The 27,110-nt window shown below is 36.3% G+C and overlaps 1 protein-coding gene and 2 long non-coding RNA genes across 4 annotated transcripts in view; 1 reads left to right on the forward strand and 2 right to left on the reverse strand.

The window, feature by feature from the left end:
- Positions 1–431: 431 nt before the first annotated feature.
- The window catches only part of LOC124644419 (U1 small nuclear ribonucleoprotein 70 kDa), a 31,520-nt gene continuing 4,841 nt past the window's right edge, over positions 432–27,110 (reverse strand). The window contains exons 2-9 of one of the 2 annotated variants that reach the window (XM_047183760.1): positions 11,395–11,577; positions 10,938–11,000; positions 9,329–9,410; positions 5,528–5,629; positions 4,793–4,945; positions 3,979–4,114; positions 2,946–3,124; positions 432–1,964 (exon numbers count right to left, since the gene is read on the reverse strand). In XM_047183760.1, the coding sequence (XP_047039716.1) occupies positions 1,852–1,964; positions 2,946–3,124; positions 3,979–4,114; positions 4,793–4,945; positions 5,528–5,629; positions 9,329–9,410; positions 10,938–11,000; positions 11,395–11,577 (1,011 nt within the window). In that variant the 3' untranslated portion in view covers positions 432–1,851. The remainder of the gene's footprint in view (positions 1,965–2,945; positions 3,125–3,978; positions 4,115–4,792; positions 4,946–5,527; positions 5,630–9,328; positions 9,411–10,937; positions 11,001–11,394; positions 11,578–27,110) is intronic. The other variant, XM_047183761.1, reaches the window with a different exon arrangement.
- LOC124644420 lies at positions 15,345–23,601 on the forward strand. Its single transcript, XR_006986057.1, has 3 exons — positions 15,345–15,874; positions 15,963–16,102; positions 23,353–23,601. It is a non-coding gene; the product is annotated as an uncharacterized LOC124644420 (long non-coding RNA).
- Positions 23,215–25,187, reverse strand: LOC124644421. Its single transcript, XR_006986058.1, has 3 exons — positions 24,513–25,187; positions 24,226–24,424; positions 23,215–23,929 (listed from the first exon to the last, which is right to left on the reverse strand). It is a non-coding gene; the product is annotated as an uncharacterized LOC124644421 (long non-coding RNA).

Raw genomic sequence — 27,110 nt, forward strand, 5'->3', positions numbered from 1 at the left:
AATTTCCGATCTCCAGTCGAGTAACAACGGAAAATCGGTTATAGAAAGTCGCAGATAGTCGCCATTACCAATATATCAAACGGCAGAATCCTAAACGCCGTTCCCAATAATCCTACTATCTGTAGCATCTGTACGCATGTTTTTACATATATCGGGACATCTTTCACACACGGTCGGTTAGCCCCATGGTAAGTTAATTTACTTGTGATATGGGTGCTAACACAACTGATAAACTACATATAGCTACATATTTATAAATATATATTGTAACACCCAGACCATGGCCAACAAGCATGCTCATCACACAAATGTCGACCGAACCGGGAATCGAACCAGGGACCACAGGTTCGGCAGTCTGGCATGGTGACCATTGAGCCATCGAGGTCGTCAAATATGTAAATACGTTTTATGATCAAAATAAAACAAAATGATTCAATTGTATCCATATTTTTATTTCATAACTTATACCGGACGCTCCTCAATCAATAGTTTAAAACGGACGAGACATATTTAATTGATATTATTTTTTCTAAAGAACTTTTATTTTAAAATCCATTTAAATTGCTCCTGGATTAATTTATACTATTATAATATTATAAAGTAAAGCTGAAGAGTTTGTTGAAAGAACTCAGCATCCTTCACCTTTTCCCAACTATGCTGGAGTTGGCTTCCAGTCTAAACAGATGCAGCGAGTACCAGTGTGCCACATGGAGCGACTGCCTATCTGACCTCCTCAACCCAGTTAACCAGGCAACCCAATACCCCTAAATAAAACTGATTGTCAGACTTACTGGCTTCTGACTACCAGTAACGACTGTCAAGGATGTTCAATGACAGCCGGGACCTACAGTTTAACGTGCCATCCGAAACACAGTCATTGGTGTCCAAGATATACTTAGAATGTACATACGAACTTCAAGCAAATTCTACAGCTTTGCACATAATATTAGTATAGATTTTTCAATGGCTGAATCTGTTAAAACAAGATATTGATAAAAGTATTTATTTTATTGGTTTGTTTTATATTAATCAGAGTTCTTACATAATTACAAACTTGACTATTTATGAGAGATCTCAACACTAGGTATTATTTACCTAAACTTGAAATAATGGAATTATAATATTGTAGATTTTTCTCGCACTTTAAGGCTTTTATACGCACAAAGTTTTATTTGAAAAGAACGGCTTTTTCTTTGGGGAAAATAACGGTTTTCGGTACGGCGAAAAGTACTAATTATGATTAATAGCAAGTAAGGTTTTCCGTATAAAATACGGTGTCTATGCCGTAAAATGCTAAGGTTTTTTCTTGCTTTACAAATTCACACAACATACTTTTCTAAGTTTAATTCACATAACTTTTAATATCGATAAAACCATCATCGCTCGCATAAAAAACACCGTAACATTCACGGCAAATTCCGTCTTTTTCGCTTCCATAAACCCGTTACTACTTTGGAAAACCGTATTTTACCGAAAATGTCGCGATTAACGTCGAAAACAGCAATTTTACCATAAAAGCTCTGCCTCACTAGGACGCCATGGCGACGTCCGTGTACATTATAGTGGCAACCACGGCTACGTCGCCAAGCTGCCAGAGTATCCAGAAGCCACGTAGAGAACTGTAGCTCGTGGCCACGCTACCAATTTGGTGACGTTGCCAAGCCGTCGCCATGTGAGTTAGGTACCATACATTTCAATATTAACTGCTTGGATACGTAGCCGGCGACGTCGCCATTGGCGTCCTAATGAGGCAGAGCTCTAAAACACCGTAATTTCACCTTCAAAAACCGCGCTTTACCGTGAGAAACCGCACAAACCTTACCAAGTGCTCTCATGTGAATAGCTATAGAACTAATAGTTATAATCATCGCCGTTCGTGTCTTCCGGGTTGTATTTATTCTCGTCCTCGTTCGGTTCCTGCTTGATCTGCACGTCCAGGGGCGCCATACTGAATTCTGGATAATCTGCGAAAATATATGGAAATGTTAGATTTTTGACGAAAATGTTGAGTTTTTTTTGTGTTTTGTAGAAATATTTGGTATGTACTTATATGCTATTTACGAAAGTATGTTTGTCGCTGCAAAAACGTCGAGACACAGCGTTGTTGTTCCAATAAGCATTTCAGAAGTAAATAAGAAGTAAGAATTTGTTATATAAAAAATCTTCTGTTTTTAGAATTATTTGGATTTTTTCGGGATTAACTGCAGACAAAGAAAGAAAGAAACATAGACTTCTAACAAGTATACCACATTAATAACAAAGTTTGTGAGTTTTGTAACTTCTTCACGCACAAACAGCTATACAGATTTTGATAAAATTAGGCAGTAATATGCAATAAAGTATATTTTTACTTATTTTATATTTTAACGTCAAAGTATAGCTTATACACTTCAGAATAACGTATAGGCCACTTTTTACTCAGGTGCGGATAAATCGGACTGTGTCCGGCTAAAGCTAAGAACTCACCATCAATAAACTCCTTAACATCACCACGTTTGACTCTCCCTTCTATCCGGCAGCGGTTAAAGTGTAAAAACCGGTTAGAGTACGAAATGTTGGAGATAGGCCCAAGTTCATGGACAACAATTACGTAAATTTTCTTAAAAATACGTGTCGACATATGAATTTTGATGTCCAATTGGACTGTTGTTTTGTTTATCAAAATTATTTTATTTTTACCAGTCTATTCATTTTATACCTTAAAAACCATCTGCCTTTTATATCTGACAAATACTATGCGGAACCGCATAAAAATTGGGTCACAAATACACGTGATAATCGCATAATTTCATATATACAGATAAATCTCCTTAAGATTCAGTCAAAAACAGACGTTAATGTTGTCGGTGAACTTAGGCCTAGATTGGTCAAGTGATAAAAAGAACCTATATAGGGAAAAATACCTATATACAGTGGTTAAAATACCCAAAATGTACGCTACTGACCGTCCATAGGCTCCTCCTTGATCTTAATATCCTCCGGCTTGACCTTCGGCTCCTTCCGCTCCTTGTCGCGTCGCGAGCGCTTCTTGTCGCGCTCGCGCTCGCGCTCCTTGTCGCGCTCCCGACGCTCGCGCCGCCGCGGGGAGCGAGAGCGAGACGAGCGACGACGACGGGCCGCGGTGCTGCGGTAGGGAATACATTTTGTTATTAAGGAAAATAAATGATTAATTTGTTTTGGTATATATATTTTTTTTATAACGTTAAACCAATTGAAATAAGCATCTAGAATCAAACTTATTTATATTTTTGACGTTCATAAATATAAAGGCCTAAATGAAATAAATAATTTGAATTTGACTTTTGTACGTCACAGGAGATGTATTTAAATAAGTTTAATTTTAAAGTTTGAACAAAATAACAGTGACGACATTTTCAGTTTGATAGGGACCAATTCAGCATCAAATTTTAGTAAACCAGGGTAACATGTATGGATATTGCAAAATCATAAGAAATTTTAATAAAATCTATTCACTATGGAACAATTGTGTCAATTCGTACTCAAAAATACTTTTACATAATTCAAAATCTTACATTTATCATCTTATATTACACAAACACTCTTAATCCTAATCATTCTCGACTTTTACGCCAAAACTACATAACCGAAATTTCGCTCATAGATGGATCACTCTGAAAAAGGACAGTAGGTATATATGATCCCTTGCTAGACCGTACACTACTTAATACGATGGTAGAAAACAATACTAGAAAGTTAAGTACTGAACACTGTTGTACTGACGAAAAGGTACTAAAGGTAAAGATGAGCATAACTAACTTTACGAAATGGTCAGAACGTTTAGCTGATTTGGTAACTCGAGGCGAACTGAACTTACATATGAACAGTACAGTTGAAATGTGAAATGAAAATGGTGTAAATTGCTAAAGTGGGTAATGTGTGGTTGCACCGTACAAGGTACTTCACTCCCTCATATAACGAATGGAACCTTGAGAAACAGCTAAAGGTTATAAAACTAACCGCTCAGCATCCTCCGGGTCGCGCTCCCGCGCCTCTCGGTCGCGCTCACGCTCGCGATCGCGATCGCGTCTGCGGGAACGCGACGCGGAGCGGCGACGCGACCGCGACCGAGACCGCCTGCGACCGCCTGCCGTCTCTGTGGGGAAGAGAAGCGGTATGTTATAGAAGAGGGTTGTGGGTTTGTGAAAAATCCACTTTAACTTTTAAAGACCTGCGGTCAAAGTCGGGTAAAATATGAAATTACGGCCCATTTTCACTGACAACATGAACATTCACTCAACTGTTTACTGTTAAGGTGAAAATATACTTATACAGATAGATTTAGAAGCATATCGGTTTACATAAATACAACACGACAGTTATGTCCCCAACCATATTAAATATATGAAACCGATAATGCTTCAGCCACGAGACATTAGTGCGGTTTCACCTTTTCTAAACAATTATTTTAAGAAAACTGCCGTTTATGTTGTAAACTTGGGCCTAGGTGTGACAGCGATGTCACGATTCTCAATATTGTTGTTGAAAATGGACCTTCTCAAAGCCTAAATTATCCGGACGGTATGTGACATAGTTAGTTCTTTCAGAGCGCGGTTGAAACTCTTGTATTCATAAAAACCTGCAATAAAGAAACTCATATCTACTCTGCTTCGCTCGCGCTGCTCGAGGCGGCATCGCTCGCTCTCCCGCTCGGCTTATATCTACAACTCACGCGTCCGGTCAGGCCTGGCGTCGTGGCGGGGCCGCTCGTCTCGCTCGCGCTGCTCGAGGCGGCATCGCTCGCTCTCCCGCTCGGCTTATATCTACAACTCACGCGTCCGGTCAGGCCTGGCGTCGTGGCGGGGCCGCTCGTCTCGCTCGCGCTGCTCGAGGCGGTATCGCTCCCGCTCGCGCTCGTTGTCCTCGCGGCCGGAATGCTTGATGTTGACGTCGGCGCCGCCGCGACGTGTGCCGCCCAGTCCTCCGCCTATAAATGGTCATTACGTTATTTGGAGAAAATTTCACGGACATTCATTTATGTAAAAATCGGTTAACCAACAAGTTTATATCTATCAGTTTTTTTATAACATTTTGCGGGAATTGTCTGTTCCCGAATACCTATAATAGGTACATATATGTTCAGCTTTAACTCAAATTTTAATCTATGCTTCTATATAAAGAGGAAAGATTTGTTTGAATCGAATAGGCTTCGGAACTACTGAATCGATTTAAATAATTCAGAATTTGAACTGAAAACGGGCTGTTTTATTCGATCAAGTTAAGAAGTTACCCCGGGACATGGGTACAACAGCTAGTTTGGTATATATTTCAGTTTTTTCCCCTAGTATTGTGTTAATAAATGGTCTTTCTTCAAACTTGCTTCCAAGAGTACCACTTTTTTTTAACGACGTCAAAAATCATCAAATGACTCCTCTCGCTGTGGGTTAGCAGCGGTGAGACAGTGTCAGACTCTTACTGACTAAATACCGTCGTGTTCCGTCGTAGGCCTTTTATGTACCAGGGCCGCGGTAACTCTTTCGAACAACCCGTAGAAAACTGTACCACTTACCCAATCTTCTCGGCAGCCATCCCTTAACCGTGCGAGCCCTCTCGACATCGACTAGTACCCGCTTTCCGTCAATCTTCTTCCCGTCTGCATGTTTGTACGCGGCTGTAATATAGGAAACGGCTGTAGCGTTCGCAATACGGACAGAACCGCGCGACTGGACTAGTGGCGACACCTTATTGAGTTATAACTTGAACCTTTTTAAAAAAAACAGTGTCTATGGAGTTTCTTGCCGGCTCTTCTCCATGAGAGCAACTTTTTGGAACCGTGCAAATAGTGTGACGTTTCATAGGTGCCTGCAAAGGCGTATCCCCACTAATATTATAAATGCGAAAGTAACTGTCTGTCTGTTACGCTTTCACGTCTAAACCACTGTAACGATTTTAGTAAAATATGGTACAGAGATAGAGTTGACCTTGAGAAAGAACGTAGGATAGTTTTTATCTCGGACTTTTGAAGAGTTCTCTTGGAAACGCGATATAACTGAACTCTAAGCAGGCGACGCCGCGGGCGGAATCTAGTTTGAAATAAAAACATTTGATTTTGACTGAAGTTGTCAGGCCTTTTTACCGACATAATTAGTTTCGGAATTCACTCTTATATTAACTGTAGTTTTTGCTTTGAATACATGCCATATATGCATCCATATATACCGAAAATACTTTAGCATATCTTTAAGGAGTAATAATAAATTTTTACTAACAAGAAATGCTTTAATTGTTTAAAATATGTAAGCATTTGGAACAAAAACATTTTATTTACGTATTTTTTTTTACAACTATCTAACTAACTAAATATTTGGACTACTATTATTCTTACATTGGATAATTATTCAGTCTTTTATTTAACTGAAATAAGTAATTAAACTCAAAAAGGTGTCTAGTTTATTTTTTAGCGTAACATAGTCACGCGGTTCTGTCTTATTTTCTGTCAATCTTTTCTGCACATCAAAAAATGTAATAAAAAAAAAAAACAATTCGTTAATTATTAAGTGAAAAATCACTTTTATATTTCAAAATTCAAAAAGTAGTCATACTTTGACTAGAAATTATGCAAAGTGACCAAGAATTAACAACTTTGCCCGCAAAAGATGTGCACAAAAGATGTGATTAATATTAGTTTCAAAATGGACAATTATTATTGTGATTTTTTTTACCTATTTTTCGTGAAGTAGTCCTTGTTAAGACCATTATTATAATAATAAATATCGTGTCTAAAAAGTTACAAAATTAAGAAAAAACGCTTTTTGAAATTAAAAATGGATATTTTTAAACACGATATAACATTGTTTTGTTGTTATAAATACATACAACCTGTAAAGATTCACTTCCCGACCAACAAATGCCGGGTTCCGTCCAACTTGCAACTTTGACCGGCCATTCCGCAAAATTCACCGGTCAAAGTGTTAAAAACATTAATTGTAGTAATAAAAATGTTTTGTATACCTACTTTTTTATACCTACCGACCAAGCCGAGCGACCATATTTAATGAAAAACTCTAGAGGATCAAAAAATTCATACCCACCGTTACAAATACCTACCGTATGAAAATTTACCACTTTTTTTTACTTACAAAACCCGCGTTTTTATCCGTATAACGGCGATTGTACACTTTACCTGGTGCGCTTTTACTTACTTTATCCGATGCGCAAAATACGAAATTACTGACACTTATTTCCAATCAAAAATTTTAATTATCAACAAAAAAAATACTACTTTTTGTTAGATATCAATGAAAAACTTTCGTTCATATATCAAATCAATTAAATTACTAATTTAAGACCAAAAAAAAAAAACATCGAATTAAAAGCTACTTTTCGACGAAAAAAAAAAAATTTTTTTTACTTTTTTTTTGCAATTTTTCGACATCCCGACTCCTTTTTGGCCGGTTATAGAGGCCTCGTCGCCTAAATAAGTATATATAAAATTTTATTTTGCATGTATGTTGGTTTCTTACCACATACAAACCTATTTTTGGTAGTACTCGATTGTCGCTACGGCAAGTCTGGTTCGAAAAAGAAAAATTACTTATTAATATAAATATGCGGAAGTGTGGACGAACCTTTACATACATCGTACATTCTCGGAGGAGATTCGTTTTTTGGTCTGGAGAATCCGTGAAATAACTGGTTAAAGTACGAAAAAATATAGAAAAATAAAAATGTTAGTTTTACTTCCGAATGTAAAGTAAAAAAATTCATTTAAACCAAATAAGTTACTTTTCTAGTAGAAATTCAATATCATTAAACGGTAAAAAAGCCCGTATCCGACAAGGCTCGCGTCAAATCGCGGATAACGGCTATTCAATACTTTCTTTTTAATTTTGTACAAAGTATAATTATAATTGTACCTGGTAATTTAATAATCAAAGTAGCAAGTTTAATAAAAAAAGCGTAATTTTGAAAAAATCCTGCAGTTCGAATCTAGCTTGGTCTGGCAGTTACAATTAATCCAAAAAGACACGTAAGTATGTAACTAAAACATTCGATAAAAAATAGATAGTGTAAAAAAATATTACAATATCAGTCAGATAAATAAGACTGCAAAAAAATAACCTAAATAAAAAATAAAAAAAAAACAGAAAACATCCAGAGACAATCTCCTCCGAGAATGTCTCAACTCCCGCGCATCGATCGACAGAATGGCGCAAGGAGATATATCACCATTACAACCTTTTTTTATATAAAACTCTTTGCTAGAAAACATACTGGAAATATTTCTTTTAAGGTGCATTTACACGGTGCAAGTAGCTTGCGCATGTTGAGGCACATGCGCAGGTTACATGCATTTTAAAAACGTGCGTGTCCAGCGACTCGCGCATGTACCAAAGCAAGATACCCACCCGCGTGCTCTTGTCACTTGCGCGTGTTAACTTGCTCCAGCTACATGCACCGTGTAGACCCACCCATAACATGTCGACTGTACCGTCATAATGGTGATAAAATAATAAAGTAAAAAACATAATAAATATTTATTTTTTTATAATATACAGATTGGTGTTGGTTCTGTGGTGTAGATAATTTAGTCTAGTTTTAAGAATTTTGTTAATAACCCAAAGTTAGTAATATACAATTTACCCTTCATAACTTAAGCTTTTATCCTCCAGTGCTAAGTTCGATAAATATACCCGAAACAATTTTGACTTTATATATTTACCCTATCTTTAGGTGTAACCGTTCAAAACTTATTACCATTTACCTTGTTATCATACTCACACGAACTTTCACACAGACTCCTACATATAAATAAGAAACGAATCGCTTTGCTTGCGGACGGTAACTTATGCGTTTATTTTACTAGTCCTATGTAAAAAGAAACAACTTTCTACGTTACCCAACATTTTTACCCTAACTTTACTCCTCACCCTATGTCAAAGTTACTTCATATTTTAAGCACCTTTTACCCCTATACTATTCTCCCAATTTTAATCGTTACCTTACGCCCACTTAATAACCTCCACCACTTTGCTAGTTACCCGACCCTACCTTACTAGTGACCCTTACACTACAAGGCCCACTTTACGCTTTAGCCTATTCCTAAGTTAGCGTATTCCAACGTTAGCCTATAAATGATATAGGCTAACGTTGGAATACGCTAACTTTACTAGTTAAACTACGCCAACATTACTGCATATTCTAATCTCCTTTTACCCCATAACCTTTTCTCACTCTTCACTGTACCCTTCGACTATTTTACCATTACCCTTCGCCTACTTTGCTAGTTACCCTGTCCCACTTCACTAGTTACCCTACACCACATCACCAGCACGTGGTCTGCTCGTCACCCTGTTGGAGAGCTACTCACAGTGCATGTCGCGTTCGTGTTCGTACTCGATGAAGGCGTAACCGCGGGGTTTGTTGTTGTCTTTGTTGTATATCATGCATATCTGGTAGGGGAGAAAGATGGAGAACATTAGTACTTATAAAACAATTTGGCTACGTTCTAACCAAAATAATTGTCAGACCCAGAATGTAAGTGTCAATCAATGCATATTATGCATCCGTGCATTGGAGAGCACGTAAATGTCGGTCCTGCTTGTGATCTCTCTCCGGTCGTGTCAGATGGCCGTTAAATCCCGCTATGAGAGGGAAGGAATAGTGAGTGCACCTGTGTCTGCGCAAAAGCTTGTGCACTATAATATGTCCTGCGCAGTTGGCTGATCTCCTTATACGAGAACAGCCGCCGTAGCCGATAATCGGCTAGGAGGACAACAATATTAAGCATAACGTATCGTCGGTTAGATGTGAACGAAAAGTGAATATGTATGATAATACAATAAACTGCGTAACGTTCGCTCACATTCGGCGGCAGACAGTCAGTTTGGTTTGAACACAACCTTACTGTCATCTGCCTAGCATAACCAGTTATGTTGGGGTCGGCTTCCGGTCTAAGTCAGATGCAGCTGAGTACCAGTGTTTTACATGGAGTCAATGCCTATCTGACCTCCTCAACCTAGTTACCCAGGTACCCTCTTGGTAGGCCTGATTGTCAGACTTAGACATACCCACCAATTTAAAGTGAGCATAAAGGATGGATCTTGTCATGACAAAGATGGTCACCCGCGTATCGATAGATCAACCTCAATGTCTGTAACTTAGCCACAAACTCCTAACACACATATATTTCATCATATATGCATATCTATACTAATATTATAAAGTTGAAGAGTTTGTTTGCTTGAACCCGCTAATCTCAGGAACTACTGGTCCGATTTGAAAAATTCTTTCAGTGTTAGATAGCCCATTTATCGAGGAAGGCTATTATAGGCTTTTTATTCGGGTTCGTGCAGAGGTTCCCACAGGATGCGGGTGAAACCGCTGGCAGAAGCTAGTTAATTGATATAATTGCGAAAGCGAATTTGTTTGTATTGCTTCCACAGTACCTACATAATATAGCTAAATTAATTTGGATGAAATATGATATGGCGACACACATATATCAAGGACAGTGTATGGTTAGGTCCAACCACAGTGTATCATATTACCTAGTAACAATGTAGAGGTCAGATAGGCGGATGCTTCATGAAAAGTACTTGTTGCATCTTTTATATAGCAGTGTACTAAAGGTATAATCATCGGCAAGATATTGAGCCCTGACCTTCACCTTTAGAAGTGATTTATTGGTTTATTGCCATAAGTGTACAGTGCGCAAAGCGATCCCCACTCTTCCGCCGAGAGCTCATTATCCGTGCCGATAACTATACGTTTTAAATGCCAACTGCCGACTGCATGATGTCGGCCACAGCTGCACTTGTATGTATTTACATGAAACCATTTTGGATCGAAGCGGCAGCAGCATGATCAGTCGCTGTCAGATATCAATTGTACTCAGGCTGTCGCGGCATGTGCGGTCGGCAGTTGTATTCAAAGCGAACCTTAAAACTTTGGGAATGAATTAAGCAAAAACAACTTACTTTTTTAATCGCTCCATAACCTTCAAACTCTCTCCGTAACTTAGATTCTGAAGTATCGTAGTTCTGTGGACAAAATAACATAGAATTAAAATCATCATCCTCCCAACCTTTTTCCCAACTATGTTAGAGTCGGCTTCCAGTCTAACCGGATGTAGCTGAGTACCAGTGCTATACAAGGGGCGACTGCCTATCTGACCCCCTCAACCCAGTTACCCGGGCAACCCAATACTCCTTGGTTAGATTGGTGTCAGACTTAGTGGCTTCTGACTACCCCTAACAACTGCCAAGGATGTTCAATGCCAGCCAGGAGCTAAAGTTTAACATGTTGCTTCCTAACTGGAAAATATTTTTTCAAATTAGTTCAGTAATTTCATAGTCTTTTGAGTGCAAACATATGACCCATTGACCTAAATATGTATATAGCTCTATAGCTAAAAAAATATAATGTGATACTCACAATCCTAGCCACAAACAGAGTCTTGAAAGGGTCCATAGTGGCCCTCGCATTTGTCGTGGGGTCCCATAGCGCAATCTCCTGCTCTAACTTGTACGCTGTCTGCTCCGCTCTCTCTCTCCGTCTGCGCTCCAGTCGTTCTTCTCTTGTCTCCACTCGGGTTGGTGGGGGAGTTTCTGATGGGTGCTGTTTGAAAATATGAAGGTTAAATTAAATATTTCATTATGAAAAGTATTAATAATGGCGTTCACGGCCGATTTAGGCCACGGCGGCTGTTCTCATTTAAGGAGATCAGCCAGCTGCGCAGGACATATTATAGTGCACAAACATTTGCGCAGACACAGGTGCACTCCCTATTCCCTCACTCTCATAACCCGATGGGATGGCAATCCGATTATGAAAGTAACCAAGTCATGGTGGCTTAGTGGGTAAAGAACCAACCCCTCAAGTATAATGCCCATTTTCAACAACAAATACATGTATTTAGGGATCCCCTAAGAGCATTTAGGCTGGAAACAGTGCTTGACCAAAGCTCAGCGCTGACCAAAAGTCGACGTAGCTACATCTGTGCAAGTCTATGAAGGAGCATACAGCTACGCTGACAGTACGAGCGTGATGTTGTATGTGATTCGGTCTGGACGTACGGTTAGCACTGACCGTCGGCCGAGCACTGTTTCCAGCCTTAGGGAATACTTAATATGAATTTCGTTTTCATCAAAGTTTAAGTGTCCTGTGTATAACCTTTACTTTCTTCCGCCAGCAGCTTCGCCCACGTGGTGTGTTGATAAAAAGTAGCCTATGTGTTAATCCAAGGTATCATCTATCTACATACCAAAGGAGGATGCCAAGCCGCCATAGTTATTTAGGCCCTGAATGCCCACAAGTAAATCGATTGTTTCTATTAGTATGCCCCACAAAGAATATATTGATAAAAGAAAAATTATTGAAAATAGTTGAAGTTTTCAAATTACAAGGTTTTTTTAATGTGCCCTATATAACGCCTATATAAGTATTAAAAAGTTATTGAAAACGTTCTCATTATCAGCAAGAGCGGAATCCATATTCAGGCCGTGGTCGTCAGGTATAGGAGAATCACCAGAGTCAGTATTCATGGTCAAAAACGTCGATTTTTATAGCAAAATACACGCAGCGAATCACTAAGATGCAAATGCAAACAAAGTAAAGTTACTGAGATGTTTCGTGTCGTGAATAGAAGAGTTAAATACGTAAAATTTACATATTTTTTTTACTAAAATAAATTTCTTGGGCATTGCAGGGCCTAAAATCGGCATTCCCCTTTCAATCAAATCGGTCCAGCCGTTTTTGCGTGATTGAATAACAAACATACATCCATACATTCTCACAAACTTTCACGTTTATAATATGAGTAGGAAGTAGGATTATTGAGGGCGCCCTTATTCTAAGTGACAGTTAGGGAAACGTTTAGAGATTGTTGGTGAAAACGGGCACTAAGTGTTTGATTCCAGGTCAGGTTAGTAACAAGAGTATGTATGAATTTTTGTTTGTATATCTCGGACATACTTAGAAAGTATATATGTTACCGTAAGATTACAAACATCGTTAGATTACAATCTATCTCGAGAGATTGTAAACTGTCGAATTATTGTGAACCGTAACATCTGATTGCAATTTAACGCATTATTTTTCGCTATATTATAATCTATCGATGAGAAATTGTCAAATTGTCAACTGTCCGAAAGCTCTCTCTGATTGGTCAGTCTTTTTGTAAGATCGACCAATCACGACCAGCCGTTCTGTTCCCATGGAGTTCCCGTAGAGTTAGGAATGAAATAGAGGTGTCAGTTAAATAAAATAAATGCTCTTCAAAAATTCTTCAAGTATTAAATTTATATAAAAATAACTCTTATAAAAATACAGTTAGGTATTTTGTCTTCAAATACAAACTAATATTTAAAAATAAAATAAAAGGGGTGCTAATTAAACAGGCTTCTTTTTAATATCATTATTCGCCCCCAAAAATGTATGTTGCCTTCTAAATTACTAAGTCAGCCACAATTAATAAAGCGTCGAGCATCTAAATAATACTATCTTAGCCACGAGTTATCTTCCACTCTAAATACAACTCAGCATGATGGTTATTTTTTTGCATCTAAATTTGTAGCATGCATTCTAACAGTAAACTTCTTAAATACTATTAAATGACATCATAAAAATATTTATTTACCTTCTAATTTTTTAACTCGTACCTACTGAGTTTTTTGTTTAAAATATAACACATCCCATATTAATTGACCCAGCATGGAAGTAAGCATGCAACATGCAGCAAGCATAACTTCTGTCACGGCTCCGGCGCTGCGGGGCTCCGGCGGTCCCATGCGAGCTTATCGTCGCAGATGGTTTTCACGCTCACCACCGCAGCTTCGGCTTGCTGGCCGGCAGAGCCGGCCAGCCTCAGCCGCGGCGGCGAGCGCTGAAACTACCTGCGCCTCAGCTCGCAGGCCGCCTCGCCCCTCCGCGCCTACGCGGTTTTGAATTGCACTCTAGGGGTAGGGCAGACAAGACTACGTGGAGTCGGTTTTGCAGCGATTCGTTTTCGTCACTAACTTCAATTTTTAATAAAATTTTTAATTGTGTGTAATTTGAGTCTTCAAAATTAAGTACAATTTTTGATTTTATAAAAAATTAAACCGTCACTTATTTTTGCACGTCAAAGAGCTGTGACACCGGGAGTTGCAAAGAACATTGTCTTTTTTGACGTTCTACCAATCAGCGCGCAAGATGCATTCCGTTCTACGCCAGTTGACAATTTGACCGCTCTACATCGCTCTCGATCTTACAAAAAGACTGACCAATCCATCGAGCTTAGAATTATAAGGAGACGCCGTGTTGTTATTGACGTATCTATAGTTATATAAATATGGGCGAAATATGAAACAAACTATGCAACATAGTTCTCTCTCACTCTTTCTAAGCAGATAATTATATTTGAAAACAGGGACAACAATATTTTTGTGGTTGCGTGAAATGGTGACATTTATTTTTGATATCCTCCTGTTTGTAGGTGCGTGCCATATCTGGTACATATGTCATGGTAGTTGTGCTGTCAAATAGGTGCTCTTCGTGACTTATTTTTGCTATTTTATAGAAAATCACTCGTGTTTACTTTTAAGACTTTACTATTTCAATAGTGAATTTATCAACGAGTATGCCTACGTGTTGTATCGTGAAGTGTGGTGCAAGTAAGCACAAAAATCAAGCTGGATTGTCTTTACACAGGTTAGTAACCAGTTTTTGCTAGATTCTACATAAACTAATTCACATTGGATAAAAAATATGTTACGGAAACATGAATTGATGGTGAAAGTACTAATATTTAAGTTTATTTCTGTATAAAAAGCTATATTTAGAAATAAATGTTGTTTACAATAACATATCATATTGGCATAGTGCTGTACAGTTGTCATAACTGTATCGATATAATATCCACTTTTATAATTCAGCTTTTACTAATTTTAACAACAGAAGTTACTGTTCCTAAGACACTGAGCCCTCAGAGTTGTGTATTATGTTGAATAGAACATCTCTATTTTGTTATTTACTTAAGTACTATCTTTTCATCGCGGTATTACTCGCGTTCCGATGGATCTAATTCCGTACCCGAACAGTAATAGCCTATGCCCACCGGGTAAAGTGTAGCTTTCAAATCGGTCAACTTGTTTCGGAGCCTATGCAATCCAAACAAATAATCAAAGTATAGATAAGTTCAAGTTTTGATGTTCTTTAATTAAAAAAACATTTTTTGCAGGTTTCCTATACGAAATGATTTAAGGACAAAATGGTTAGAAGCTATTGGTGAGGAAAATATTAATCCCAGACATAAATATTGGTTTGTCTGTTCGCTTCACTTTGAAGATAGTTGTTTTAATAGAACACTGGATATCTTAAGATTACGTGACAACTCTGGGGGTCTACTCTAATTCACCGAAAAACGAAGTTTCGTACGAAATTTCGCGAACTTCTTACCACGGTTCCATTTCGTTCCGAAATTTCGTACGAACGAAGATTGTTTGACGTTTATTGTCTATAAACCTACTCTAATTCGAAATGCTACGAACGAATATTTGAGTTTGACAGACGAAACTTCGGAATTTTAACCTCAAATTCAACGAAACCAAAGGAGTTATCGTTTGATTTTCGTGTTACTTTTCGTTTTGTGAATTTTGTGTGAAAATTATTGGCAAAGGCTACAATAATGCTTTTAATCAAAGCAGCTTTACGTGAAGATCATGTAGAGCGAAGAAGGAACCGGCAGTGCTTGCGCAATCAATTAAATATTAGCGAAATTCCCGACGTAGAGTTTGTAGGAAATCACAGACTCAGTCGGCAATTTTTCGAAGGGTTGTGCCAGGAATTCGTGCCTTTATTACCTCCAAACAATGCACATTGCAATTGCTAGACCTTCTGGAATCGAAAATATTTCCATTCTCTTAACACCCAAGTTGTAAGTATAAGAACTAAACATTAATGATTTAATTGAGGCATTGACTGTTGTTTATTATGATGCTGATCAATCCTTTATTATTTTCCAGATATTATGTGACAGCGATACTATATAACAAATGTGGATGTGTCATTTGGTGGAGCAACACACATGATGCTTATATTTGGAGAGAGTGTGATATTAGAAGCCACTTGGAGGGTCTCCAGAATGAAACAGTTTATCTGTTAGGTATTGTTGGATATGGGTGCAGGTGAGACAAAGAAAACACATGTATCCTGAACGACTGTTATATTTCGAATGTAAGAACGTACGATTAAAGTGAACATTGAATGATTGAATGTTTGACGAATGATTGAAGTAGGTATGCTTTATATAATCTTGGATATTTGTAAAGGAGGTATTATACGTACATCATGCGTATATTCCAACAGCCCCCCTCAAATGTACAAGCATTTTATACAATCATAAGTCAAAAATCGTTTACCCAAACTTGGCTGCAAAACAGCACCTTTTGAACGTCAGGAATTTATAAAAGACAGTCCCCAAAACGCCCACCTTTCACTACTTCCTATGTGTTTTTACTGGGAAGAAGAAGTGGCGCAACAAACTCCCCAGCAACACATGTCTGTCTGTAGGTTAGAAGAACCTTAAACATTGTTTGATATATAAAGTATACAATACAATTTGTACATTGCAGTATAGGACAATATGCAATATTTACATACACTTTATACAGTCATAAATAGTACCTGCTGCATATCAAATTACAATAACTTTGATCAACAGCTTAGATTATAAACATAATAGCATTCTAAATAAAATCATTGAACTGAAATTATTCAAAAATTTACATTAAGTTCAACTTAATTCTAAAAACTTTGCATCATAAGTCAAAGTCAAAACATTTACTTCATTTAGACCATAACAAGCACTTATGAAAATTAAAAACATAAATAAGTTTGATTCTAGTTGCTCATTCCAACAGTAGCTTCCTATGGAGAAGAAGAGGCAAGTAACTCCATGGTTACTTTTTTTTTTTTTAAATACATAGTATGGTATTACAGTTTATATGTATTGATACATACAATAACAGCATGCGAAGGTCATGTAGAATCACAAACAAAAAACATATGAGAATTAAATTACCATTAAAATGCTTCATGCTTCAAATTTTCATGTTTCACGAAAATGCATGAGTCAAATACCATTTATAAGAATAATTATTAAACATGATATGAATCTTTTAATGTACTTTGTAACTTATCTTGTAATAAGTATAAACATTCACATATTTTACATTAATTAATACTTTTATATGTACATATTTTGTCACCAGACAAATAGTCAAAGGAAAAATACAATTTTACTAGCTGGTAAAATTTTAATTTGGTTATTAATTAGATATTGTTATGTCCTATGGAGCAGGACCACCACATTTCTAAGCATTTTTATCTTGAACTTAATGTTCCAACTTATAATATGCTTTCTTAAAAAGTGTGGCTTTTTTATATATGAGTTTTAAACCTCATGTCATTCAGTTCCAGACTGTTGCCTGGTTGTCTGGTATTTTGTTATTACATTTACTTATTTATTTACATATACAACCTTACATCTACCCTTACAGGACGTGCCTAATGCGGCAGATGGGTTCTTATTAATTCTAAACTAAACTAAAAACACATAAATAACACATCACATCACATCACACAAATCAACACATAAAAACTTAACTAAATTCGTCACAATATCGTTTGTGATTTGTAGGATTATTAGCGATGCTAATACAACTGTTATTAACTTCATATATCATCATTGTCTGTTTTATCAGAATAGAACTATGTTATAATGATTTTATCCAAATAGCTTCTCTTATAGCTTCAAATAAGCATATATTCAGCTTCTGTTGAGGAACCGGCGACTATTTTGTTTCCGTGTATTCCACGAAATTGTACAATTATCAAACACTTTAAATATGTGATCTGTTGTACTTATGCGGTCAATAACGTCGCCTCAACCAATCAGAATCTGCATACCCTGCCATCAGTTGTTTGTAATCACATTTCACATAGGTGAGCTTTAATTTAAGAGTTCCTTTTATGTATCTCAAAAGATGTTTTAACCACTTCCATAACTTCATTAATTTTACTTTGATACTGACTTATAATACCTATAGCAGCACAAATATTTGGTCATGTACTAAGCATTGAATGCGCATTGCGTACATAAGGCACTTCCATATAGATATCTTCCTTGATAATGCCTTTCTAAACGGCGGTTTTTACATCCATAAGATGGGCATGTAAATCAAACTGATTTGCAAGAGTTAAAATAAATTGGAAAGATTATATTTGAGCTACTGGAGTCAACGTTTCGTTATAATCTTGTAAGCATTGTTGAGTGACACCACGAGCTACTAATCGGGCTTTATACCATGTAGGTTTACCCAACTCGTTATTTTTAATTGTACATACCCAATTTGAGCTTTTTATGTTAAAATTTTTAGGTCTTGCTATGAGAGTCCAAGTATTATTTCTATGATTAGACTCTATTTCACTTTTTGTGGTTTTCAACATATGTATACTAGAATCATCCCCACTAAAAATGTCACAATAGGTGCATGGTAGTGATTGAACAGTTGTGAGCGATAAGCAAAAATGGGTCATCAATCCTTTTATAATCTATTGGGGTACTTTGAGAATTATTTGTATTACGTCTCAGTTTGCTAGATGAAGGTCCAGCTTCTGAGCTATTATCAGGGGAATGATTATGTTTGTGTTTGTTGCCTATTAACTTTGCCGATTTATCGTCGTTATCGTGCTTGTTAATTTAGGCGGGAATTTGAACAGGTATTATAGAAATACAACTCATCAAATCATCATCATCATTGGCCACAGAGCATCTTGGACAGATGATTGTGGCAGTGCTTGTCTACGCGGTTATTAGTGCCGCAAGCACTTTCTTTCATCAAATCAACATCCCTCGCAATAGGGAATTGGTTATTTTCTGTATTAGGTAAATAGTTTGTAACCATTTTGGTCGTAACCAACTAATATGGCTTTAAATGACTTTTCGTCAAAGGATGATGGGCAATTTTGTATGAACCCTGGCCTGATAACCAATAGCGTTCTAATGTGAATTAGATTATTGCTTATACCCTACAGTTACTGAAATAAAACAGTTCATGTCAAGAATCGACCGGAAATAAGTACAGTCGGGCACAAAAGAGTTATACTTCTCGTACCATTTTTTTTGTTAAAATAAAATATATAGAAGAAAAATTCATTGCATGATGTATTTTAGTCAACTTATCACTTATTTAAATAAGCCTAGGGTAGACTATCAATAAAAATCGGTCTTAACTAGGCATAATTGTTTTAATAGCAAAACAAAACTTAAAAACTTTTACTTTTACCACCGTATACTATTTCCATTATTGGAGATATATTGGAGATATATTTCCTCGTTCTGCGGCACCAGGATAGTCGGCCCTGGGTTGTCGAATTATTAAATCGCATCAAACTCCGTTGCGTAGTTTGGAAGAGTTAAGCTTTCAAAGGGACGTAGGGATATAAGGAGTGAAAAGCGACTTTGTCTTATACTATGTAGTGATGCATAAATAGTAACCAAACGGGTGGCCAAGTCCGCAAGGATACATGAGGGGTTTAATCAGTAGAATAAAGTTATTTAAGTTGTTTGTCAGCTTTCACAGAGTTCTCATCATATGGCACGTCAGGCTTGTTAGCCAGGACAGTCGACAGGCATTGGTGATGATAGATTGATGCCAGCACACCTCCAATTCCACAGGATTATATTTCAAACCAAGATGTATTATCCTGGCCATTAGACGATGTCTGTGCAAGTACTCACGACAAGTATTTGCATTAAATGGGCTAAGGACTTAACTGAACCGTTTTGAAAAATCTTTCAGTGGTGGAAAAGCTACGTTATTTATAATAAGAAGATAGGTTTTCCTTATATACCATACGTGCCAAAGTAGTTTAATTCCATAGGCAGTCGTAAGCTTACAGGACTGATATCTTTTTTCTCCAGTGCACTGGTTAACAATGTTCCACCCATAACAAAAATTGAATTTTAGGGTATAAGCTATCATTTGATGTGCAAATGGATATTATTGGCTATGCCGGTTAAACTCACTGGAACAGCGGAATAGTTACACCTTACGTTGTGAATACTAACTGTTTTTTTTTTAATATGGACACATGCACCTTCTGTGACACGTCCTGACTGATATTGACAATAATATAACGCACGTAACAGCCCTCCCATACAAAATGAAGTGGTTCAAGTCCATGGGCTGTCCTATGCTATCAAGTGTCATATCTTCGTTCTCCGGTGGTTTACAATATTTTGCCGATAATAAAAAATGAAGCATATGACATAAGCTATCATTTGATGTGCAAATGGTTTTTATTGGATGTACCGGTTAGACTCACCGGAATTGCGGAATACGTACACCATACCTACGCTGTAAATACTACCTGCTAAATAATCTTTTTTTTGTTCAATAAACTTGGAAAACATAGGCACAGACACCTTCTGTGACTTGTTCTGACAATTATTGACAATAATAATGCACTTAAACATCCCTCCCATATGCAATGAAGTGGTTCAAGTCCATGGGCTGTCCTATGCTATCAGGTGTTATATCTTCGTTCTCCGGTGGTTTACAAGGTTTTGCCCATAACAAAAAATGAAGCTTAGGGTATAAGCTATCATTTGATATGCGAATGATTTTTATTGGATGTACCGGTTAGACTCACCGGAATGGCGGAATACGTACACCATACGTTCTAAATACTACCTGTTAAATAATCTTTTTTTTTATAAGCTTGGAAAATATGGGCACAGACACCTTGTGTGATATGTCCATACTAATATGGACAATAATATAATGCACTTAAACATCGCTCTCATACAAAATTAAGTGGTTCAAGTCCATAGGCTGTCCTATGCTATCAAGTGTCATATCTTCGTTCTCCGGTGGTTTACAAGGTTTTGCCCATAACAAAAAATGAAGCTTAGGGCATAAGCTATCATTTGATATGCGAATGGTTTTCATTGGTTATGCCGGTTAGACTCACCAGAACGACGGAATACGTACAAAATAAGTGGTAAATACTACCTGCTAAATAATCTTTTTTTTTCAATAAACTTGGAAAATATGGGCACAGACACCTTCTGTGACTCGTTCTGACAATTATTGACAATAATAATGCACTTAAACATCCCTCCCATACGCACTGAAGTGGTTCAAGTCCATGGGTTGTCCTATGCTATCAGGTGTTATATCTTCGTTCTCCGGTGGTTCACAAGGTTTTGCCCATAACAAAAAATGTAGCTTAGGGTATAAGCTATCATTTGATATGCGAATGGTTTTCATTGGATATACCGGCCAATTTTACCCATCATCCTTTCGAGGCTTTAGTTTTATCATGAACATGTTGAACCGAATCATCATTATTATTTTAAATGTCAATGACTTATTTTCGGTTTCGTATTTTCGGTATTGATTGTGTCATGTTTCGTATGGTGTTTTATTATTGGCGAGCGCTTTTGTGGGTAGTCTATTTGTTAAATATGTATATTAATATAGCGTCATCGCAGAATATTTTATATAATTTCGCACTTGTAACCAATGGTCGAGCCATTTCGCTTAACGTACGATTCATACGCTCCTCGACACCATTTTGTTGTGGCTATTCGATACTGTTAAACAGTACCTAAGTTATTCCTTACAAACACAATAATAATCTTTAAATTCATTAGAAAGATATTCTCGCCCACTATCGCAATATAAATTAGTTTACTTTATGGTTAAATAAATTTTCACTTTTAGCAACAAAATCTTGAAAACATGTCAGCACTTCTGACTTAGCGTAGGTACATCAAATATATAACAGTGTGATATTGCACTGTAATGTATAAAATTGTCTATAAACGTAGCAAAATAGTTCTTATCATCTACAGTACATGGTTTTTACCAAATATGCAAGGTTCACATAATTCATCAGAATTATCAAATAAAAACATTATTTTCATCAACTCCATATTTGAACATTTGATTTTTCTGTTTATTTAAGTGAGTACTATGCCGTATTATTTATACTCTTTTACACAGTCTTGGTGATTCTCTTCAACAAAATTTAAATTACTCAGAGAATTATTACTGTTTAAAAGTAATACTAAAAAAAAAACATTAGTGATTGATGTTCTCACCTGTCATAAAACATTTATTATTTTTACCATAAATGTAAAAAAAAATTACCGACATACCAGTCTTTTGGCATATTATAACGTACCTCCGGTGAATATAAAACGTCATCAATTGATCCTTGAATTTATGTTGTTACCTCGATTTACCCTTTACCAAACTCCAGGATTGAAACTCCTTTCCTAGCAACACCGATCTTCAATGGTGTGGATAATTCGACGTACGAGGTTAAAACCTTTTTACATTGTCAATCTTTTAATTTTTTTTTTTTTCAATATGATATATGTCATCATGATCTGTCACACCAGAATCTAAAAGAAAATAAACAGTATTATTTTCTACATAATTAGCAGACAATTTACATTATGAAATCATAAAAATGAAACCGTCCTGGTCATTGTTGCAGTATTCAATGTTATTGGCAGACTTTTGAAGTTCACCCATTGATTATTTTGCTGCAGTCCCTTTAAGTGACGGCAGTCCTTTTTGAAATTATTCCGACGTCCGCAATGATCACAATACATTTTTTTTTTATGCATTGAATTTCCGGGTTGATAATTATTTTTATTCTTCTTCTTTCGTGTCGATGACATGTCTTATAGTGAGACTACACTTTGTCAGCCCAATATGCCGCCACAGCGAGAGCACTAATTATTTTTATTTTGAGTGTGGGTCTCATGTGGGTCTCATTATTATTATACAATTCATGATCGAGTCGTAGTCTAGTAGTAGGCGTAGTCTTCACAGAAACCATATTGAGTTGCTCATCACCTAGCAACGCAGAAATAACACCGTCATAAGATGTGATATTTTGTTCATTGTTAATGCAATTTTAATTTACACTCTTTCACTGAATTTAAAATTTTTGTTGTATTACTTTTAACTACAGAAAACGGCCTGGGCCCATAACCTGTTGGATATGGGTGCAGGTGAGACAAAGAAAACACATGTATCCTGAACGACTGTTATATTTCGAATGTAAGAACGTACGATTAAAGTGAACATTGAATGATTGAATGTTTGACGAATGATTGAAGTAGGTATGCTTTATATAATCTTGGATATTTGTAAAGGAGGTATTATACGTACATCATGCGTATATTCCAACAGGTATGTTTAACTTTATTGCATTTTGAATATATTTGTACAAGTTGGGACAAAAGCGGTACCCCAAACTTTCACATTTATATTATTAATATTGTGTAGTAGTGTTATTCACATATTTTCATATACATGTGTATTTTAGGTGACTCTGGGTATTCTCTCTAAGGGAGCATATGATGACACCGATAGATAAAGCTGTTGAAGATTCTCTTGAAGGCAGATACAACTTTGCAGAGCTTTGTTAGTGCACATTTTGGAAAGGAATAGGTAGGACAAAGTTCTACTCAAGCACATCATAACATGCTCCAGAAAATATGTATGTTTATTGATTTTAAGTATTTGACATGATGTTATTTATTTCCTTTAGAGTTTAATAAAAGAATAAATTATATGCTTAAAGTTTTATTTACTATTACCCTGTTTAAACATTACAAATTAATAACAAAGAAATATTAAACACAATTAATGACTAACAAAACACTAACAAAATCTTAATTCCTATCCACATATTCCCTTATTGTGTTATGCAGCTGCAACAGGGTAGGACTGATGCCTGCCAATTCGCCCCTGATGCCTGCAAGCTCTGCGTTTTGCACCGTCTCTCTCTGTGCACGCTCCTCTTCATATTGATACAATCTGCTTCTTACACCTGTGCTGGCACATCCTCTGTAATCTCCTAGTAGTAGGCAGTCTCCTTGTAGAGTGTGTATGTCGAGAGGCTGCAAAACAACATTCCAATTTTAGTCAATAGCTCAGAACAACAGCGTAAACAAAATATGGCTAAGACACTTGAACGGGTTAAGTAACAACAAAAAGTTCTCAACTTAACACTTGACCCATTTAATACCATATGCAAACATAATAAAAAAGATGCAATCATTATTCAATAGTATAATGTTAATCTGTATTCTTTATGAAGAGTATTTCTTATAAATACACTAAAAAAAATGTTATCTATATTGTGTACAATTTATTTACAATAGCATTACTCAATATACCACAGTAAAATACTTACAAGGTGTGAAAGTCGGCATTTTTGTGTCAATGGTGGTGGTACTTAGGCAGCTTTTACAGCTGGACTCTCAGGTTATCTTCCTGGCTGGGTTCAACTATTCAATCTCCCGCGAGCTAAATCTCTATGTTCGTCCAGGAAATTGAGGACGGTTTCGATTTGTTGAGGATTTGCCGAACCCCGTATATGGAGCCATTTTAAACTGAAAATATAAATGATTAGTATTAGAAAAGGCAATGGTGTTAGAGCGAAACCAAATATTGCATTTGTTTAGTATGATATCTACTCACGAAGTTTTTAAATCCAAAACAAAACTTGTTGTGAACCAAAATACAGCAGACGTACGTAGAAGTCGGAGTACGTAAAGTACGACATAATACTTCCTTAGGGAACTCGTACCTTGGCATAAAAGCACTTGGAAACATGATTTATTAAATACGACACTTGAGAAACACACTTCAGAAAACTTATCAAAGTATTCAAACAAAAAATCTTAAGTCGACTTGTTATGATTAGATTGTATTATGTAGCTATTTTTGGTTGTCATCCGTGATTACCCATTTTTGGCATGAAATAGTACTCTTCAAATTAGTTGGTTAGCAATGACTGTCAAAGGGTTTTTTATAGTGTCGAGTCGAAAGTAGTTGAAAATATATTTTTTGCCTGAAAGTTTAGATTGTTTGCATGAATATTACAAGAAATATGAAATGAATCACATTTATAATGTTACATGAATAAGTAAAGCTGAAAAGTTTAATAATTTCAAGTTAAAGTAAAAACCGTAACTTAGTTTAGTCGACATCATAAAAGCCCCACACAATATCATAGATTCCATTCGTTCACGAAAATTGTCTATGGTTCCGAACTTCGTATGCGCATCCGAAAATGAAATAGAGTAGGGTCACTAACGAAACTTCGTTTGAATTTCGTTCGATATCGAAGTTTCGTTTCGTTGAATTAGAGTAGACCCCCTGTTCCCACATTATTTTTGGTAAGTCTTAAGATAGTTTTTTTTTTTTTTTTTTGTTAGACAAATCCTATGTAATTACATTATTAGTACAGTATATCTCTCCGTTCAATCGTTATTAAAGGAATATTCTTTTTTTCAGACACCCAAAGAAGGCCCCCAGGAGTCGTTGAATAGCTTGAAAACGATTGTAAATTATTGTATTTTTTTTAAGACAGTATCTACTTATGGCGTTTCTTGCGGATTCTTCTTCATAAGACCGAATCTTTGGCACCCTGCAACTAGTCTGACGTGAAAGAACTTTCATAGGGCTATTTGAAATAATAAATAATTACTTTGCCTGTTTTTTTTTTTTTTTCAAAGGTGAAGAAATGACTCCTCCCATTTGGTTGATGTTGTTGAGGTTATTAGTATCAGTGAAGTTAATGTGATAGTTAGTTCTATGACGAAGAAATTATTTATACTAGGTTATTTTTATGCACCCAGTAAGACTCGTACGTACTTCTAACTAGAATACAATATCGATATTTGTTGAATCCGGTAGTGGTACAACCCTAGTAATGGCAGCCATTTTAGTTACTACTGCAGACCATTGACATATAACTATAGGGACAGGAAATGTCACGAAAAAAACCTGCACACCTACAGTCTGCAGTAGTAACTAAAATGGCTGCCATTACTAGGGTTGTACCACTACCGGATTCAACAAATATCGATATTGTATTCTAGTTAGAAGTACGTACGAGTCTTACTGGGTGCATAAAAATAACCTAGTATAAATAATTTCTTCGTCATAGAACTAACTATCACATTAACTTCACTGATACTAATAACCTCAACAACATCAACCAAATGGGAGGAGTCATTTCTTCACCTTTGAAAAAAAAAAAAAACACAGGCAAAGTAATTATTTATTATTTCAAATAGCCCTATGAAAGTTCTTTCACGTCAGACTAGTTGCAGGTTGCCAAAGATTCGGTCTTATGAAGAAGAATCCGCAAGAAACGCCATAAGTAGATACTGTCTTAAAAAAAATACAATAATTTACAATCGTTTTCAAGCTATTCAACGACTCCTGGGGGCCTTCTTTGGGTGTCTGAAAAAAAGAATATTCCTTTAATAACGATTGAACGGAGAGATATACTGTACTAATAATGTAATTACATAGGATTTGTCTAACAAAAAAAAAAAAAAACTATCTTAAGACTTACCAAAAATAATGTGGGAACAGAGTTGTCACGTAATCTTAAGATATCCAGTGTTCTATTAAAACAACTATCTTCAAAGTGAAGCGAACAGACAAACCAATATTTATGTCTGGGATTAATATTTTCCTCACCAATAGCTTCTAACCATTTTGTCCTTAAATCATTTCGTATAGGAAACCTGCAAAAAATGTTTTTTTAATTAAAGAACATCAAAACTTGAACTTATCTATACTTTGATTATTTGTTTGGATTGCATAGGCTCCGAAACAAGTTGACCGATTTGAAAGCTACACTTTACCCGGTGGGCATAGGCTATTACTGTTCGGGTACGGAATTAGATCCATCGGAACGCGAGTAATACCGCGATGAAAAGATAGTACTTAAGTAAATAACAAAATAGAGATGTTCTATTCAACATAATACACAACTCTGAGGGCTCAGTGTCTTAGGAACAGTAACTTCTGTTGTTAAAATTAGTAAAAGCTGAATTATAAAAGTGGATATTATATCGATACAGTTATGACAACTGTACAGCACTATGCCAATATGATATGTTATTGTAAACAACATTTATTTCTAAATATAGCTTTTTATACAGAAATAAACTTAAATATTAGTACTTTCACCATCAATTCATGTTTCCGTAACATATTTTTTATCCAATGTGAATTAGTTTATGTAGAATCTAGCAAAAACTGGTTACTAACCTGTGT

This window comes from Helicoverpa zea, chromosome 30 (genome assembly GCF_022581195.2).
Source record: "Helicoverpa zea isolate HzStark_Cry1AcR chromosome 30, ilHelZeax1.1, whole genome shotgun sequence".
NCBI classification, from domain to species: Eukaryota; Metazoa; Arthropoda; class Insecta; order Lepidoptera; family Noctuidae; genus Helicoverpa; species Helicoverpa zea.